This window comes from Coregonus clupeaformis, chromosome 15 (assembly GCF_020615455.1).
Source record: "Coregonus clupeaformis isolate EN_2021a chromosome 15, ASM2061545v1, whole genome shotgun sequence".
NCBI classification, from domain to species: Eukaryota; Metazoa; Chordata; class Actinopteri; order Salmoniformes; family Salmonidae; genus Coregonus; species Coregonus clupeaformis.
This window is the reverse complement of record NC_059206.1, coordinates 5,602,962-5,621,497: the sequence shown is the minus strand read 5'-3', so window position 1 is coordinate 5,621,497 and position 18,536 is coordinate 5,602,962. Positions and strand designations below refer to the sequence as shown.

The following is an 18,536-nucleotide window of genomic DNA, read 5'->3' as shown; positions in this document are numbered from 1 at the left end:
ATTAGGTTTGAATAAACCAGAAATCCAGAAACTCCAACCAGGACTTCTGGAAAACCTTTGAATTTAGGGAAAGATACCGGAATTTTGCAACCCTAGTATTTACAGTATGTTCTTGAACCATAAAAATCTGAATGTATCTCTCTCTCTCTCGGTCACTCTCTCTCTCCCTTTATCTCTCTTTCTCTCTCTCTCTCCCTTTCTCCCTCTCTCCCTTTCTCCCTCTTTCTCTCTCTCTCTCCCTTTCTCCCTCTTTCTCTCTCTCCCTTTCTCTCTCTCTCCCTTTCTCCCTCTTTCTCTCTCTCCCTTTCTCCCTCTTTCTCTCTCTCCTTTCTCTCTCTCCTTCTTTCTCTCCCTTTCTCTCTCGCTCTCTTGCTTTCTCCCCTTCCCTACCTCCTCTGTCTCCGTAGCCCTTCATGCCGCTGGTCAACCTGCGCTGCTCTCCAGACGTACATCACTTCCTGTGTCAGGCCTTTATCCCAGCATGCACTGAGGACACCAAGGTGATCCGGCCATGTCGTGACCTGTGTGTGACAGTGAGGTCAGACTGCAGGAAGGACATCAGCACCTTCGGCATTACCTGGCCTCCGGAGCTGCACTGTGACAGGTAGATGTGACTGACTGGGTTGAACGCAATTCTCCAGGTCTCAGGCAAGGTTACTCATCACGTGTGCGCGGTTCACTGAACCACAACATCTGTTACATACATAGGCGTGTTGTACTGTGCCAAGTTTTATAGATGAAAAGGCACATGCGTGACATTTTTCAGATGACCAAATAGTAAGCGTTTATAAACTGCTTGCTAACAGCTAGTTGACCAGTTATTACATTTATCAGCACTAAGTTTTGAAATGGTATTTAGTTATGGTCTTGACTCTTTACCCAACTTTTCTCCTCTAGATTGGAGGATTGCCTCTACTCTCCAGATGGCTCAGCTCTGCCACCAACCAGACTGACCACACCCAAGACCTCTCTGTCTGCTAAGAGGGACATGGGCTTCTGGTGCCCCCTTCAGCTGAAGACCCGGCCCGGCCAGGGATCCACGTTCCTGGGTGCCGGGGACTGTGCTCCCCCTTGCTCCAACATGTACTTCAAGCCCCATGAGATCGAGTTCGCCAAGACCTTTATCGGGGTGTGCTCCATCGTCTGCCTCTGCGCCACGCTCTTCACTTTTCTCACCTTCCTCATCGACGTCAAACGCTTCCGCTACCCCGAACGGCCAATCATCTTCTATGCCGTGTGCTACAGCTTCGTGTCGCTCATCTACTTCATTGGCTTCCTGCTTGGGAACAATGCATCCTGCAACAAGGTCTGTTTATATCTGTGTCTGAAATGGCACCCAATCTATATTGTACACTACTTTTGACCAGAGCCCCCAGATCCATATGGGCCCTGGTCTAAATTATTGTACTATGTAGGGAATAGGGTGCTATTTGGGATACATCCCATTACATCCCATGTCTTGTGATGTACAGTACCAGTCAAAAGTTTGGACACACCTACTCATTCCAGGGTTTTTCTTTATTTTTACTATTTTCTACATTGTAGAATAATAGTGAAGACATCAAAACTATGAAATAACACATATGGAATCATGTAGTAACCAAAAAAGTGGTAAACAAATCAAAATATATTTTATATGTGAGATTCTTCAAATAGCCACCCTTTGCCTTGATGACAGCTTTGCATACGCTTGGCATTCTCTCAACCAGCTTCATGAGGTAGTCACCTGGAATGCATTTCAATTAACAGGTGTGCCTTCTTAAAAGTTAATTTGTGGAATTTATTTCCTTCTTAATGCGTTTGAGCCAATCAGTTGTGTTGTAACAAGGTAGGGGGGTATACAGAAGATAGCCCTATTTGGTAAAATACCAAGTCCATATTATGGCAAGAACAGCTCAAATAAGCAAAGAGAAACGACAGTCCATCAATACTTTAAGACATGAAGGTCAGTCAATACGGAACATTTCAAGAACTTTGAAAGTTTCTTCAAGTGCAGTCACAAAAACCATCAAGCGCTATGATGAAACTGGCTCTCATGAGGACCGCCACAGGAATGGAAGACACAGAGTTACCTCTGCTGCAGAGGATAAGTTCATTAGAGTTACCAGCTTCAGAAATTGCAGCCCAAATAAATGCTTCACAGAGTTCAAGTAACAGACATCTCAACATCAACTGTTCAAAGGGGACTGTGTGAATCAGGCCTTCATAGTTGAATTGCTGCAAAGAAACCACTACTAAAGGACACCAATAAGAAGAAGAGACTTGCTTGGGCCAAGAAACTCGAGCAATGGACATTAGACCGGTGGAAATGTGTCCTTTGGTCTGGAGTCCAAATTTGAGATTTTTGGTTCCAACCGCTGTGTCTTTGTGAGATGCGGTGTGGGTGAACGGATGATCTCCGCATGTGTATTTCCCACCGTAAAGCATGGAGGAGGAGGTGTTATGGTGTGGGGGTGCTTTGGTGACACTCTTTGTGATTTATTTAGAATTCAAGGCACACTTAACCAGCATGGCTACCACAGCATTCTACAGCGATACACAATCCCATCTGGTTTGGGCTTAGTGGGACTATCATTTGTTTTTCAACAGGACAATGACCCAACACACCTCCAGGCTGTGTAAGGGCTATTTTACCAAGAAGGAGTGATGGAATGTTGCATCAGATGACCTGGCCTCCACAATCCCCCGACCTCAACCCAATTGAGATGGTTTGGGATGAGTCGGACCGCAGAGTGAAGGAAAAGCAGCCAACAAGTGCTCAGCATATGTGGGAACTCCTTCAAGACTGTTGGAAAAGCATTCCAGGTGAAGCTGGTTGAGAGAATACCAAGAGTGTGCAAAGCTGTCATCAAGGCAAAAGGTGGCTATTTGAAGAATCTCAAATATAAAATATATTTTGTTAATAGTTTATTTCTGCAACCACTACCCTGGCGTTACAAGCGCCATGCTCTACCAATTGAGCTACAGAGGACCACCCATACGTTGATTTGTTTAACACTTTTTTGGTTACTACATGATTCCATATGTGTTATTTCATAGTTTTGATGTCTTCACTATTATTCTACAATGTAAAAAATAAAGAAAACCCCTTGAATGAGGAGGTGTGTCCAAACTTTTGACTGGTAGTGTATGTCCTGTGATGAAGTTATGTAGCTATGTATTGTGATGTTTTATATGTATGCCAGGTATACCTCTTATTTTCCTAGCAAACTTCTCTATGGGACATAAAAGTAGTCATTCATTCGTTAATCAATTTATTCATTCATTCATCCCAGGCGGTGCACCCGGCTGCCATGGACACGGTGGTGCTCGGCTCCCAGAGTAAAGGCTGTACGTTACTCTTCATGCTGCTCTACTTCTTCTCCATGGCCGGCATCGTCTGGTGGGTCATCCTCACCATCACCTGGTTCCTGGCCGCCGGGCCCAAGTGGAGCTGCGAGGCCATCGAGAAGAAGGCGGTGTGGTTCCACTCTGTCGCCTGGGGGATCCCCGGAGCACTAACCGTCATGCTACTGGCTCTTAACAAGGTGGAGGGAGATAACATCAGCGGCGTGTGCTTCGTGGGGCTCTATGATCTGGACGCGCTGCGGTACTTTGTGCTGGCGCCGATGTGTATCGGGGTGGTGGTGGGGCTGTCTCTGCTGCTGGCTGGGATCGTGTCGCTCAATAACGTGCGTCAGGTGATCCAGCACGATGAGAGGAACCAGGAGAAGCTGAAGAAGTTTATGATCCGTATCGGGGTGTTCAGTGGTCTGTACCTGGTGCCCCTGGTCACTCTGCAGGGGTGTTACATCTATGAACAAAGCCAGCGCTCCACTTGGGAAAAAACCTGGATCAATGACCGCTGCCAGGAGTACAGCATCCCCTGCTCACACAAGGTAACACACACGCTTAGCACTAGAACATTTTCATAATAATTTGATATCTCTATGAAGATATGCCGCTGCAAAATTCATCAAACATTAATAGATGTTAAAAATCAGTGCTGTTCTTATGCCTTCTTTCAGCCACAGTAGAATGTACGATGATATTTGGCAGATGTTTAAATGGAAATGGTCTAATTAAGCAATAAGGCACGAGGGGGTGTGGTACTATACAACATCTGTAGAGGACAACCCTACCTCACACACGAAGTGGTGCATGTCCTAATCCAGGTACTTGTCCTCTCCCGTCTGGACTACTGCAACTCGCTGTTGGCTGGGCTCCCCACTTGTGCCATCAAACCCCTGCAATTTATTCAGAACGCTGCAGCCCACCTGGTTTTCAACCTTCCCAAGTTCTCCCATGTCAACCCGCTCCTCAGCACACTCCACTGGCTTCCAGACGAAGCTTGCATCCACTACAAGACCATGGTGCTTGCCTACGGCGCACTGCCTCTCCCTACCTATGCTCAAGGCCCTACACCCCAACCCGAGCACTCTGTTCTGCCACCTCTGGTCTCTTGGCTCTCCCACCCCTACGGAAGGGCATTTTCTGCTCAGCCCAGTCCAAGCTCTTCTTTCTCCTGGAACCCCAATGTTTGAACCAGTTTTCCCCTGAAGCTAGGACAGCACAGCAAAGTCCCTTCCCATCTACCGAAAACACCTGAAACCCTACCTCTTCAAAGAGTATCTTAAATAACCCCCCCCCCCAAAAAAGGATAATAATAAAATATTCCCGAAACAACACAATTTCCCTTGACACCTCCCCCCACCACCCTCTTTCTAGCTTTGCTGATAGCTACTTTATTGAGGGAATGTGTACTTACTATGCCTGTGATATGTGGTTGTCCCACCTAGCTATCTTAAGATGAATGTAAGTCGCTCTGGATAAGAGCATCTGCTAAATGACTCAAATGTAAATGTATATGGCTAATATTCCACGGCTAAGGGTTTGGCCATTTACCACAAAACCTGAGGTGCCTTATTACTATTATAAACTGGTTACCAACGTAATTAGAACTGTAAAAAAAAAACACAGCTTTCAGCCAATCAGCATTCAGGGCTCAAACAACCCGGTTTATAATACAATGTTGTGTTTCAGACTACAGAGTCTGATCGTCCGGACCTGTCCCTATTCCTGATTAAATACCTGATGACCCTGGTGGTTGGGATCTCAGCTGTGTTCTGGGTCAGCAGCAAGAAGACCTGCTCAGAATGGGCCTTCTTCTTCAACAGGACCAGGAAGAAAGAGTATGAACACTTCACTAATGCCTGTCTCTCAACTGCTGAAACAAATCATATTTTCTACATGGATTGTATCCCAAATGGCACCCTAGTGCAAAAGTAGTGCATTATATAAGGAATAGGGTGCCATTTGGGAAGCAACTTGGGTTTTTACAGTATGCAACATTTACAGATTGCAAATAGATATAATTATACTGTGTTCTAATTATATTTCTCTATCCAGCCCCATTAGTGAGAGCCGCAGAGTTCTTCAGGAGTCCTGTGAGTTCTTCCTCAAACACAACAGCCGTGTCCAGCACAAGAAGAACCACTATAACCCCGGCTCCCACAAACTTAAGGTAATTTCCAAGTCCATGGGCACCAGCACCGGCGCCTCAGCCACCGGCAACCACGGCACCTCAGCAGTGGGCAACCATGAGGCCGTCCGGGGCCAGGCTTCTCTCTCTGAGGCCAGGGGCTCGTCTGAGGCCTCCGCCAGAGAGCAGCTGGAGAGGGGCAGCTCCACCCGTGGCTCCAGGCTGGGGGAGAGGGACAGGGAGAGGGAGAAGCAGCCCAGCGGACAGGCCCTGTCTGGGGGGAGAGAGGGGAGAGAGGGGGCAGAGAGACGCAGTAAGAAGGGCAGCTCCAGCAAGGTTAGCAGCCGCTCAGAGAGCTTCCACAGAGTCGCAGAGGGAAGGTAAAGACAGATACTTTCACCCTTTTGCCCAAGTACTTTCTGACCTATACATACGTACTTAAAAAGGTTTTGTTCGCTCCACCGTTAACAGGTTGTTTTTGCAAACTTGTCTTGTAGGATGACTCCCAGGAGTGAACTATCAGAGACGAGACAGGTGCCCAGTGGACAGGACCTGGCTTTAAGCCACTCTCACAGCGGCAGTGCGAAAGGCTCCGTCCCTCACCTGGTTCGCCAGGTACCAGAGGAGAAGAAGGACAAGGACAGCAGCTGCTGAGCCCAACCAGCAGGCTCCTATGATACTTCACACTAGCAGAGATGGGCAACTCTGGTCCTCAGGGGCTGGACTGAATTTCTGCTGGTTTTTGTTCTTCCATTCAAATGAGCAACTGATTTAGCCTGTCATACCATACCAGATGTGTACACTCTCAGATCAATCAGTGATATTAGTGGATCGATTAAGTACCAGAGAGAGAAGAGAAAACCAGCAGAAAGTCCAGAAAATCCAGAGGACAGGAGTTTTCCTTCAAACCACAGAGACAGGAAGGAAGAGACTAGGTGGGTCACCAGGGTCTTAGAGAGCTCCATTCACTGACCGACCCAACAGGTGTAGCTACTGGACATCAGTCAGCTTTACTGGATCACTGGCCACATCAAGGTGAATGAGGTTAGAGAATCATGCAGCTCTTCAGACCAACGGATGCATTTCCCTGCTGTAAAACAGTCACTTAGGTTGACGTATTGTTTATTTACTTATGAAAGCTATACTTTTCTGTTAGTAGATTGATATGTAAAGTGTGTAGAATATACACTGGCAATATTTATGTAAAATATTTTTTTTTCTATCACTGGACTAGTCTTTACACTGAGTTTAAGCGCTTGAAAATCTGAAAATCACAAATGTTTCACCAAACAATCAGAACTTCAAGGATATCTAGTGTGGTGGTTAACTATTTTTATTTTATTGTTGTATTCAAATGGTTAATGTCATTTGCATGTAGACAATTCCATCATGAAAGAATGAGTAGCAAGCATAGCAGCTCTGTAGTTAAAGTAATTGCATTAGACAGGAGGGTCTCACTACCAATACACTCAGTATGCTACTCTACTTTTCATTCCATTTCCATTACAATGTTTATTTCAGTATATCTATAAATAGTTACATAAGCAATTTTCAATTTTGCTGACTCTCCTCATAAACTTATTTTCCTGTAAATCTGTGTGGAGCATGTGTTTTTATACTACAGTTTCTAGAAGAATGTGCCTCATGAACTAAATCATGGTCTTCAGATAATCTACAGATGCTTTACATGTGTGACATAGTCATTCCATGTGTGTATTCATCTCCAGTGAAATATGTGGACAAAGTAACCATTTCTGGCTTATTTCTGGCTCTTGACCTTATGTAAATTGTTGTGGTTGGACATCTCACTACACTAGAGGAGTTACCACTTAGAGATTAACCCAGTGCAAAGACTGAGTGATAATGTTCAATTTGTACAGAGATATAAAGTTTGTTTTGTTTTGTTTAAACCAAATATAGTAGTATGTATGCCTACCATAATAACTGATGATCCAATATGAAAACTCTAGTTGAAAAATCAGAGATTAAATCCAATCCAAAGCATGTACCTAGTTGAGTGGATTTTTTTGGACAAATGTGTGGGTTTTGTTCAGTATTTGCAAACTTGGGGAAAAGCGCGGCTAAAAAAACAAACAAATAAGTCAACTGATTCTTACCGGTAATCCTTGAATTGTGTTTGACTCTACACATTTTTCTTGCAAGCATTTTCCCGAAAGGCCTGTTGGGAATAAGTCTTGCAAACTGTATTAGTGAAAACCATTTATCCATCCATACATATTCACAATGCTTTGATTAGTATTTTAATCCCTCCATTCTGTACTGTTTTATTGTCTTTATTTTGACCCTGTCCTTTGATCTTCACCCAAATCTATAGTATTATGTGGCTATCCGAAGACAAAGGTTACAGCTAAAGGGAATTTGTTCTCTTGCTTCCACTCCTTCAAACATTAACAGTATAACCACTACTCATCCTTGATGGCATATGGACTTGTTTAGGCTATAGAACATTTTTATTTTATTTTAAATTCCCTATACATTTTTGTGAGCTTTTGTAGTGTTATGTTGTATGTACTATTTGATATATATTTTGTATCAATTCTATTTCCTTTTAATAAAAGATTATTGAATAAAATAAACTGAAATGTAATTTGTCTCATGAATGAATGCCTGGTTTTGTATCGCCCATACAGACAGTGAACCATGCATGGTTGTGTTATATGCCGTGTTCAAAACAACTGGGAACTCGGAAATCTCCGACTTCAGTGCGTTCATGACGGGAAAAAATTAGCTCCGACTGGGAAAAATATTTTTGAACGTTCATCCAACTCGGAATTCCAAGTCGGAAACTCGGGTGTCTTTCTAAAGCTCTGACTTTCCTAACTGAAAATCACTGACGTCATGATTTGACCTCGTTCTTTTCTGAGTTCCCAGTTATCTTGAAAGCACCAATAGACATAACCTATAATTGTTTGTCATCATCAACATAATCATCATCAGCTAGCCTACAGGAAAAATATATAGGGAAGATCTCAATTAAATAAGCCTCCTTCTCAAAACGCATTGGAGGAGAAGATCAGAGGGGACGGGAAGGGACGGGACATTTCCTCTTTTGTTCTTTATTGCTCCTCTATTGTTCCTCAAGCAAGGTAGGAGGCCGATGACATCACCAATTCCCATCAGACCATCTCCTTGAATGCCCAACTCCTTGAAGATTGCGCTTGTGTCTAAAAAACACAATTTTGCTCAAAAGTGTTACTCTTTAGTGTGTGTACTTTACTGTATTTATACTTGAGATATCGATTTTCAACAGTAAAAGTTCAATCATTCTGTAAAGCTGAACTTCCGCGATGCAGATTGAATAGAGCCCTTTGTTATAGTGAAGCAATTGAGGAGGAACAAATAGCCTAAAACGGGTCTTGAACAAGTGACCATGTGGTTAACAAATGTGCCAGTTCCAGACCTATTGACACGCAGTAGGCTCACATTAAGATAATTTATATTTTCAAATAAAATGTTATTTCCTGCCCATGATAGCTTCTGAGTAGGTCCAGACATTTGAACAAACTTTAGTGGCAAAAACCCATAAATCATAGGCTATGTGAGAACAAATTTATAGACAGAGCATAGGCGCGCTGTAAACTTCCCTCATTCCCACTCACTTGAAATACGGCGCAGCAGAGCAGCAGGGCAGTGCTGTGGTCTCGCTCGATCTTTTGGGGAAAAAAAAGATGGTATCACCTCTAACTCGTCTGCTGCTCCTCACATGCGTGATTCTACCTTTCCATGGAGCAGAGAAATTGAGAAAAGGACTTGACAGGAAGGATGTTGAATACGAAAAGGTAAAAAACTATCTCAAATATACTATTTTGGGTTAAAGCTGCACAGTCCTCAAACCGCCGAAAACTAGCGAATCTCATCCTGATTCATTTAACATTTAACCAATGTTTAAGCCTTTAATTGTTGCAATTTTTTTTCATTATTTCCCCCTTTAAAATATCAAAACGTTTTTTTAAAAGATATTTGCTTTTGAGTGATTTTCAGTTCTATACCTACTACCATCATTTTGAATGGGCTATGGATGATCGGTGCCACGTTGACCAGTGGCCACTCGCAAATGTTCTTTCAATATTATATAGCATATTGGACATAACTGATGCAAACAAGAAGTTGGCAAAGGTCCAGCATGCAGCAGAATAACAAAGACCCAGACAGAAGTCATGAGGGGTCTGGCTGGTTCATTGTTTGTTCACTGGGCACAGACGTCTGTTCAACGTCTAGTTTTGATTGACATTTGGTTGAGTTGTCAACTAACGTGAATTCAACAAAAAATGGCACCATGTCATTTGATTTAGGTTAAAACATTGGTGAAAAAAAGACGAAATGCCCTTAAGTTGATAACTTTTTGCAAATCCAATTAGTTTTCCACGTTGATTCAACTCATCACATAGATTTTGGGGGGTTGAAATGACGTGGAAACGACGTTGTTTCAACTAGTTTTTGCCAAGCAGGTCTAGCCTACTGTAAAATAGTGGGTGGTTGCTTTTGTGTAGGCCTAGTGTATAAATCTGACCAGCAGTATAGGACTGCATGGTAATAACTGAGTAATGTGATATGATGAACAGCATCTTGTTATTATCTGTCTAGTGTACTGGAAACGATGCAGACAAACCAAACTGCACCAGAATCTCTGCTGAATCCGATTCAAGATCCTCTTATTTGAACAACATGGTAATAATCTCATCCTTTCCAGAGCATATAGCTTTTTGGTTGCCACTGTACTGTGTATTCTGTATGTCTTTAGCAGCATGCTCTCACCCTGGCTTGAAGTCTGCTCACTGTTTGCTGAGAGGACATCACTTTTTTTCTCTATATTGGGTCTTCTTCTTGTCCAGCTCCTGTGAAAAGTTTTGATCTGTGTCCAAGCTTAATGTATGGTGTGTTGGGGATTTCTCAATGTTGGTCCATAGTTGCAATAACAGTCACTTTCTCTGTTATCACAGCAGTAGTATGTTTGTCTGTGTAAAGTATAAACACTGTATATTATACAGTTGGCTACTGCAGTTTGTTCAGCACGTTTCGGATTAGTTAATAGGAAAGTCAGCTGTGTAGCTGAGCAGAACAGAGGTTCCTTTCATGGCTTTTGAATTCTCTCCAGAAACAAATCAAACCCTAATAAATGTCATTCCATCAACTGTGGTCTTATAATGATGTTGGATCCAGTACTGTATGGCTCAGTTGATAGAGCATTGCGCTTGTAATGCCAGGATTGTGGGTTGGAGTCCCGGGACCACCCATATGTAAAAATGTATGGATAAAAGTGTCTGCTAAATGGCATATATTAGTAAAGGATAATAACCACATTCAAATCTATGTATAGTCTCAGAGGCATTTACATATTGTTACTTATAGGCTACTGTATTATGTATCCCAAATCCCATGCATGTGCTTAAGTGCTTTTATAGGAGAATACAATCTGTCATTTCAACAGCATGACCCTGGCACTTTGTTTGGTAAGATGAGGGACCCTGATACATCACTACCCCAGTCAGAGCAGACCCCTAGGTGGTTCCACCATAGTCACTTAATGGCAAAAACAGACCTGGGCCCGGTTTTCTGACAGCGATAGAACGTAGGCCTGCGAATGTTTTAACGATGCATCTTTCCTACAAAGGCCGAAATGTAATATGCGTTTCCCAAAACACCATGCAGAGAGAACGGTTGCTAAGCGCATCGTCGAAGCATGTGTTGATACTGATAGGATCGAAAGAAAGCAAGTGCTGCTCTCGGATCAGCTTTCTCCATACAAATCTTTCCTTAACATTATAATTATTTCACAATACTGACGACGGATCAGCTCCTAGAGTGATATTCCCACCTATGGCTGCAAATATTAAGGTGGCTTATTGTAATTATAAAATTGCACTAAATCACAGATTTGGCACATCATTGTGCACATGTTAGGCTACACATCATATCATAAAAGATGTTGAGACAAATTAAAGACAGTTGCCTACAAGTAGCAAAATAGAATTCAATTGATTGAACATGAAATGTATTTCAAAATGATTGAAATAGGCCTATAGCTTACTGTTTATATTTGAATGCAGTCATCTCTCATTTTAAACATATTTTTATACTAGCTTGTTTGTATCAATTGCAAATACATTGGCAACTTTGTATTTCTAGTCAACTTTGTTCTGAAGTTATCATGCTCACAGAAACAGATGTGATTCTATGTTTAGCGGAGATCTTCTGTGTATAAAGTGACGTGGGAGGGCAAAAAAAGCATCTAATGACGCACTTAGCTGTTCTACGAGTGGTCTGAGCCAGGCGTAAGATTTCGAGCGTTTTCAAGTGCAACGTTAATAACGATGGTTTTGGGAAACAGCTCGGACATTTAACGATGCTCCTACGAAGGTTCTAACGATGAACTTAGCCTTAAGATGATTTTGGGAAACTGGGCCCAGGGCTCCTCAGGCCTGGTATATTGCTCAGTATACCATTTGTGTCTCGACAGCTGGAATTTAAATACTGCATGTAATTCCATAGCCTACCCCATTTTATATTTGATTTTGGCATTCCTGAAATGCTCATTGTCTAAAAGATGTAAAATGAACAATATCAGCTCAAGTTAGAACAAGTTCTTGAAATAACCAGTTCATTGTAATATAAGCTGAAGTTGTCTTTGGTTTCTTTTTTGTTATAGAAGACTCAGGCTTTGCACAGCACAGCTGCATGACTAATAAAAAGCGGACATTTTCCTAGCCGATTCTCAACGGTCACTAATGACTCCATTGAGCACTGGCTAACTTTTTCCTATGTCCTTTTGTATCCTTTGAGTGAATGTTCTTGATCTGAGAACAAGGCTACATGATTTATTCTGATACAATGTGCTTAACTAAGAGTATCACAAGTTTGTATGTTAAATATTGGTCTCTAGGCCTAGTACATCAGACTGATTTCCCTCCATTTACATCTACTCAGTTGCAGATTCACCAAGTATATCTAAGTATGAGAGTCTTGTGATAAGCAGTCATGTTGGAGAAGCATGGTTTCTCTCTCAGTGTGTGGTATGGTTACTTTGGCCAGCCAGCCTGTCTGTATGTGTTTGAGTCATTGTGAGTAAGAGGGAGCATCCGTTTAAACAAAACAGAACTGGACATTAAATCAAGCTGGTCTGTCTGTCTCAAGTCACTGACTGACCAGAAACACAGGAGCACAGATTTACACTCTGAATTCCTGATGCATTCACTCTATCTCTCTCTCATTCACTTCATTTGGCCACAAATGGCCCAGACATCTGACATCATCTTTTGCACTTTTGTGATTGGGAGTCAAGTCCCCTTGGGCACAAACTGGTTGAATCAACGTTGTTTCCAAATAATTGAAACCAAAAAAAATCAATGTGATGAAGTTAAATCAATGTGGAAAACTGATTGGATTTGCAAAAAGTCATCAACGTAAAGGAATTTCGGAAATGTTTGTATTTCTTTCACCCAACTTTTAACCTAAACCCAATGACAAGGTTCACATTTTTGTTGATTTCAGGTTGAATTTACAACTCAATCAATTGTAAATGAAAACTAGACGTTGAACTGACGTCTGTGTCCACCATTATCCATTACAGGTCTGGATGTCCATTGTCATGAATGTGGACACATACATTTGATGTAGTCCATATGATGCTTAGATGACAATCTGGTATTTCTTAACACTAGGTGGTATGTTATTAGTGTGGTTACTAGAACAGTCTGTCTCTCCCTCGTGTTCCCCATTATAACAGTGTCTCTCTCTCTCCCTCCATCTCTTCCTCTCCCCCTCTCCCTCTCATTCTCCAGTACAACAGCTGCCCCCAGGGTCCGGCTGGCACCCCGGGCAGGGAGGGTAACCCTGGCACCAATGGCATCCCTGGGACCCCTGGCATCCCGGGGCGCGATGGCATCAAGGGGGAGAAAGGAGAGTGTGTGAGTGAGGTGTTTGAGGAGCCCTGGAAACCCAACTACAAGCAGTGTGCCTGGAACTCACTCAACTATGGGATCGACCTGGGCAAGATAGCTGTAAGTGGCTGGCAATGCTCACCAGACAGGATCTGGGGCACTGAGTAATATGGTTACATCAGCATTATTACTATATTGATCATCCATAATAAGGTTGATTGTGTTCGTTTAGAGAAAAGTATTCGTTAACATGTTCTTTTAATTTTCTCTTAAGCCTCTGTACTAACAGTGTAATTACTAGTAACAACATTGTATTATTCACACTGAATTGAAATGAGACATGAATACAAAACATAAAACATTGAAGATGCTATCATTGGATGCTATTGTTAGGATTTCCTCTCCACCTCTTGTGTCTCCCCTGTAGGACTGTACATTCACCAAGCTGCGTTCAGACAGTGCCCTGCGTGTGCTCTTCAGCGGCTCCCTGAGGCTGAAGTGTAAGACAGCCTGCTGCCAGCGTTGGTACTTCACCTTCAACGGAGCTGAGTGTACAGGACCTCTGCCCATCGAGTTCATCATCTACCTCGACCAAGGCAGCCCTGAGCTCAACTCCACCATCAACATACACAGAACCTCATCTGGTAAGCAACCTTACCATCACTATATATAGAACCTCATCTGGCAAGAAATTATACCATCAACACGCACAGCTCATCCGGTAAGCGGAACGTAGCTGAACTGAGCTAGTGTAGCTAGTGGGAGCCATTTGTTGGTGGTGGTATTTTGCTTATATATCTCAAATGCGAAATCTATTGTAGCCTTGAAATATTAATAATATCTCTACTATTGCTGTTTAAATTCTACTGTGAAGCAAGACATTTGACATATGCATACCCACTTCATGCTGTTTTTTTTCTTTCTTAAGCTGCCAAGTTCACCAGTGTAGAAAGACCAAAACAAAGCAATTAAAAGGCCTCGTCTTGGCACACATACGGTAGTGTGAGTGTACAATGTAACTCAGGAAGTTGTCTTGTAAATAAACCTCAATGACCTTAGTATTTTTCGCAGTGACACTTAAACTTAAGTTGCCCTTATACCTACAGTGAGGGAAAAAAGTATTTGATCCCCTGCTGATTTTGTACGTTTGCCCACTGACAAAGAAATGATCAGTCTATAATTTTAATGGTAGGTTTATTTGAACAGTGAGAGACAGAATAACAACAACAAAATCCAGAAAAACGCATGTCAAAAATGTTATAAATTGATATGCATTTTAATGAGGGAAATAAGTATTTGACCCCCTCTCAATCAGAAAGATTTCTGGCTCCCAGGTGTCTTTTATACAGGTAACGAGCTGAGATTAGGAGCACACTCTTAAAGGGAGTGCTCCTAATCTCAGTTTGTTACCTGTATAAAAGACACCTGTCCACAGAAGCAATCAATCAATCAGATTCCAAACTCTCCACCATGGCCAAGACCAAAGAGCTCTCCAAGGATGTCAGGGACAAGATTGTAGACCTACACAAGGCTGGAACGGGCTACAAGACCATCGGCAAGCAACTTGGTGAGAAGGTGACAACAGTTGATGCGATTATTCGCAAATGGAAGAAACACAAAATAACTGTCAATCTCCCTCGGCCTGGGGCTCCATGCAAGATCTCACCTCGTGGAGTTGCAATGATCATGAGAACGGTGAGGAATCAGCCCAGAACTACACGGGAGGATCTTGTCAATGATCTCAAGGTAGCTGGGACCATAGTCACCAAGAAAACAATTGGTAACACACTACGCCGTGAAGGACTGAAATCCTGCAGCGCCCGCAAGGTCCCCCTGCTCAAGAAAGCACATATACAGGCCCGTCTGAAGTTTGCCAATGAACATCTGAATGATTCAGAGGAGAACTGGGTGAAAGTGTTGTGGTCAGATGAGACCAAAATGGAGCTCTTTGGCATCAACTCAACTCGCCGTGTTTGGAGGAGGAGGAATGCTGCCTATGACCCCATGAACACCATCCCCACCGTCAAACATGGAGGTGGAAACATTATGCTTTGGGGGTGTTTTTCTGCTATGGGGACAGGACAACTTCACCGCATCAAAGGGACGATGGACGGGGCCATGTACCGTCAAATCTTGGGTGAGAACCTCCTTCCCTCAGCCAGGGCATTGAAAATGGGTCGTGGATGGGTATTCCAGCATGACAATGACCCAAAACACACGGCCAAGGCAACAAAGGAGTGGCTCAAGAAGAAGCACATTAAGGTCCTGGAGTGGCCTAGCCAGTCTCCAGACCTTAATCTCATAGAAAATCTGTGGAGGGAGCTGAAGGTTCGAGTTGCCAAACGTCAGCCTCGAAACCTTAATGACTTGGAGAAGATCTGCAAAGAGGAGTGGGACAAAATCCCTCCTGAGATGTGTGCAAACCTGGTGGCCAACTACAAGAAACGTCTGACCTCTGTGATTGCCAACAAGGGTTTTGCCACCAAGTACTAAGTCATGTTTTGCAGAGGGGTCAAATACTTATTTCCCTCATTAACATTTATATTAACATTTTCGTCATTTAGCAGACGCTCTTATCCAGAGCGACTTACAAATTGGTGCATTCACCTTATGATAGCCAGTGGGACAACCACTTTACAAATTATTATTTTATTTTATTTTTCCTTTTTTTTGGGGGGGGGGGGGTAAGGGGGGGGGTAGAAGGATTACTTTATCCTATCCCAGGTATTCCTTAAAGAGGTGGGGTTTCAAGTGTCTCCGGAAGGTGGTGAGTGACTCCGCTGTCCTGGCGTCGTGAGGGAGCTTGTTCCACCATTGGGGTGCCAGAGCAGCGAACAGTTTTGACTGGGCTGAGCGGGAACTGTGCTTCCGCAGAGGTAGGGGAGCCAGCAGGCCAGAGGTGGATGAACGCAATGCCCTCGTTTGGGTGTAGGGACTGATCAGAGCCTGAAGGTACGGAGGTGCCGTTCCCCTCACAGCTCCGTAGGCAAGCACCATGGTCTTGTAGCAGATGCGAGCTTCAACTGGAAGCCAGTGGAGTGTGCGGAGGAGCGGGGTGACGTGAGAGAACATGGGAAGGTTGAACACCAGACGGGCTGCGGTGTTCTGGATGAGTTGTAGGGGTTTAATGGCACAGGCAGGGAGCCCAGCCAACAGCGAGTTGCAGTAATCCAGACGGGAGATGACAAGTGCCTGGATTAGGACCTGTGCCGCTTCCTGTGTAAGGCAGGGTCGTACTCTGCAAATGTTGTAGAGCATGAACCTACAGGATTGGGTCACCGCCTTGATGTTAGCGGAGAACGACAGGGTGTTGTCCAGGGTCAAGCCAAGGCACTTTGCACTCTGGGAGGAGGACACAACAGAGTTGTCAACCGTGATGGCGAGATCATGGAACGGGCAGTCCTTCCCCGGGAGGAAGAGCAGCTCTGTCTTGCCAAGGTTCAGCTTGAGGTGGTGATCCGTCATCCACACTGATATGTCTGCCAGACATGCAGAGATGCGATTCGCCACCTGGTTATCAGAAGGGGGAAAGGAGAAGATTATTTGTGTGTCGTCTGCGTAGCAATGATAGGAGAGGCCATGTGAGGATATGACAGAGCCAAGTGACTTGGTGTATAGCAAGAATAGGAGAGGGCCTAGAACTGAGCCCTGGGGGACACCAGTGGTGAGAGCACGTGGTGCGGAGACAGATTCTCGCCACGCCACCTGGTAGGAGCGACCTGTCAGGTAGGACACAATCCAAGAGTGAGCCGCGCCGGAGATGCCCAACTCGGAGAGGGTGGAGAGGAGGATCTGATGGTTCACAGTATCAAAGGCAGCAGATAGGTCTAGAAGGACGAGAGCAGAGGAGAGAGAGTTAGCTTTAGCAGTGCGGAGAGCCTCCGTGACACAGAGAAGAGCAGTCTCAGTTGAATGACCAGTCTTGAAACCTGACTGGTTTGGATCAAGAAGGTAATTCTGAGAGAGATAGCAAGAGAGTTGGCTAAAGATGGCTCGCTCAAGAGTTTTGGAGAGAAAAGAAAGAAGGGATACTGGTCTGTAGTTGTTGACATTAAAATTCAAATCAATTTATAACATCTCTGGATTTTTTTGTTGTTATTCTGTCTCTCACTGTTCAAATAAACCTACCATTAAAATTATAGACTGATCATGTCTTTGTCAGTGGGCAAACATACAAAATCAGCAGGGGATCAAATACTTTTTCCCCTCACTGTATTTAACTATGCATTAATGACTGTCGAAACAACACTGTGTTAACAGTCGTTAGAGTAACTTCTCTTCTTGTCTTGTCCCAGTTGAAGGGTTGTGTGAGGGGATCCGGGCAGGCCTGGTGGACGTGGCTATCTGGGTGGGGACCTGTGCTGACTACCCCCGAGGAGACGCATCTACAGGGTGGAACTCCGTATCCAGGGTCTTCATAGAGGAGCTGCCCAAATGAGGCCGTCTTTATTAAGTGATGGGACCAGGCAAAATAGAGAAAGAACCCCTAACAATCCTTCTGAAGGCTTTGACTACATATCAGTTTTGTTTCTGGATGGGTTCCTAGTCTATGACAATGTCCTCTGGCCAATCAGACAACTTCAGTTGTGGCTAAATACAGTATCACTGATGTTCACTTGAATGTTTTGTACTACAGAAGGTAGGGTCTAGTATATTGAACACCTGAAATTAGATTTATTCCTCATTAGTCCCATTTCTGTTTAATAAAGCAAGATTTTGTCTGAGCTTGTAATCTGCTGAAGTCTTACATTTTTAAATGAATTACTGTCAATAAAGTAATCTTTTGTATGAATCAAGCATTGTGTTACTCATTACACTATAATATGTTTTCCTATCAGATAATATATATATATTTTTTTTTTAATTGGTGAATTCATAAAGAAATTCATGTGATGATATATTTGACAAGTGAACACAGCACAGCTGTTAAATTTAATCTGAGGCTAAAAAAAGCTACCAAATGTTTTCCTATCAGAGAAGAACATTATTTGAAAATTGGTTTATGCATGACCAGGTGAATTCATAAAGAAATGCATGTGTTGATATATTTTTCAAGTGACAAGTGAACACAGCACAGCTGTTACATTTAATCTAAAGCTAAAAAATTTTAACAAATGTTTTCCTATCAGAGAAGAACATTCTTTGAACATTGGTTTATGCATGACCAGGTGAATTCA

At 43.3% G+C, this 18,536-nt stretch overlaps 2 protein-coding genes across 3 annotated transcripts; both read left to right on the top strand.

The window, feature by feature from the left end:
* Positions 1 to 411: 411 nt before the first annotated feature.
* Positions 412 to 7,525, top strand: LOC121585996 (frizzled-6). The gene is made up of 6 exons (XM_045224968.1): positions 412 to 604; positions 898 to 1,306; positions 3,276 to 3,878; positions 5,023 to 5,171; positions 5,389 to 5,841; positions 5,959 to 7,525. The coding sequence occupies exons 1-6, from the start codon at positions 414 to 416 to the stop codon at positions 6,113 to 6,115; spliced, it is 1,962 nt and encodes a 653-aa protein (XP_045080903.1). The 5' UTR covers positions 412 to 413; the 3' UTR covers positions 6,116 to 7,525.
* A 1,531-nt stretch (positions 7,526 to 9,056) lies between these two features.
* On the top strand, positions 9,057 to 18,151 carry LOC121585458 (collagen triple helix repeat-containing protein 1). 2 transcript variants are annotated; one of them, XM_041901799.2, is made up of 5 exons: positions 9,057 to 9,261; positions 10,067 to 10,150; positions 13,261 to 13,479; positions 13,787 to 14,003; positions 17,655 to 18,151. In XM_041901799.2, exons 1-5 carry the CDS (start codon positions 9,151 to 9,153, stop codon positions 17,795 to 17,797), a joined length of 774 nt encoding a protein of 257 aa, XP_041757733.1. In that variant the 5' UTR covers positions 9,057 to 9,150; the 3' UTR covers positions 17,798 to 18,151. The 2 variants fall into 2 exon arrangements, with proteins under 2 accessions (XP_041757733.1, XP_041757734.1); XM_041901800.2 differs by lacking the exon at positions 10,067 to 10,150.
* The last annotated feature ends 385 nt before the right edge of the window (positions 18,152 to 18,536 follow it).

What these genes read in the sequence shown, in the direction of transcription:
- LOC121585996 (XM_045224968.1), top strand. Translation starts at nt 414, where the DNA reads ATGCCGCTGGTCAACCTGCGCTGCTCTCCAGACGTACATCACTTCCTG. An exon ending in CCGGAGCTGCACTGTGACAG is followed by an intron (nt 605 to 897) that starts GTAGATGTGACT and finishes TTTCTCCTCTAG; the next exon opens with ATTGGAGGATTGCCTCTACT. An exon ending in AACAGGACCAGGAAGAAAGA is followed by an intron (nt 5,172 to 5,388) that starts GTATGAACACTT and finishes TTCTCTATCCAG; the next exon opens with CCCCATTAGTGAGAGCCGCA.
- LOC121585458 (XM_041901799.2), top strand. Translation starts at nt 9,151, where the DNA reads ATGGTATCACCTCTAACTCGTCTGCTGCTCCTCACATGCGTGATTCTA. An exon ending in CCTCTTATTTGAACAACATG is followed by an intron (nt 10,151 to 13,260) that starts GTAATAATCTCA and finishes CTCATTCTCCAG; the next exon opens with TACAACAGCTGCCCCCAGGG. An exon ending in TCGACCTGGGCAAGATAGCT is followed by an intron (nt 13,480 to 13,786) that starts GTAAGTGGCTGG and finishes TCTCCCCTGTAG; the next exon opens with GACTGTACATTCACCAAGCT.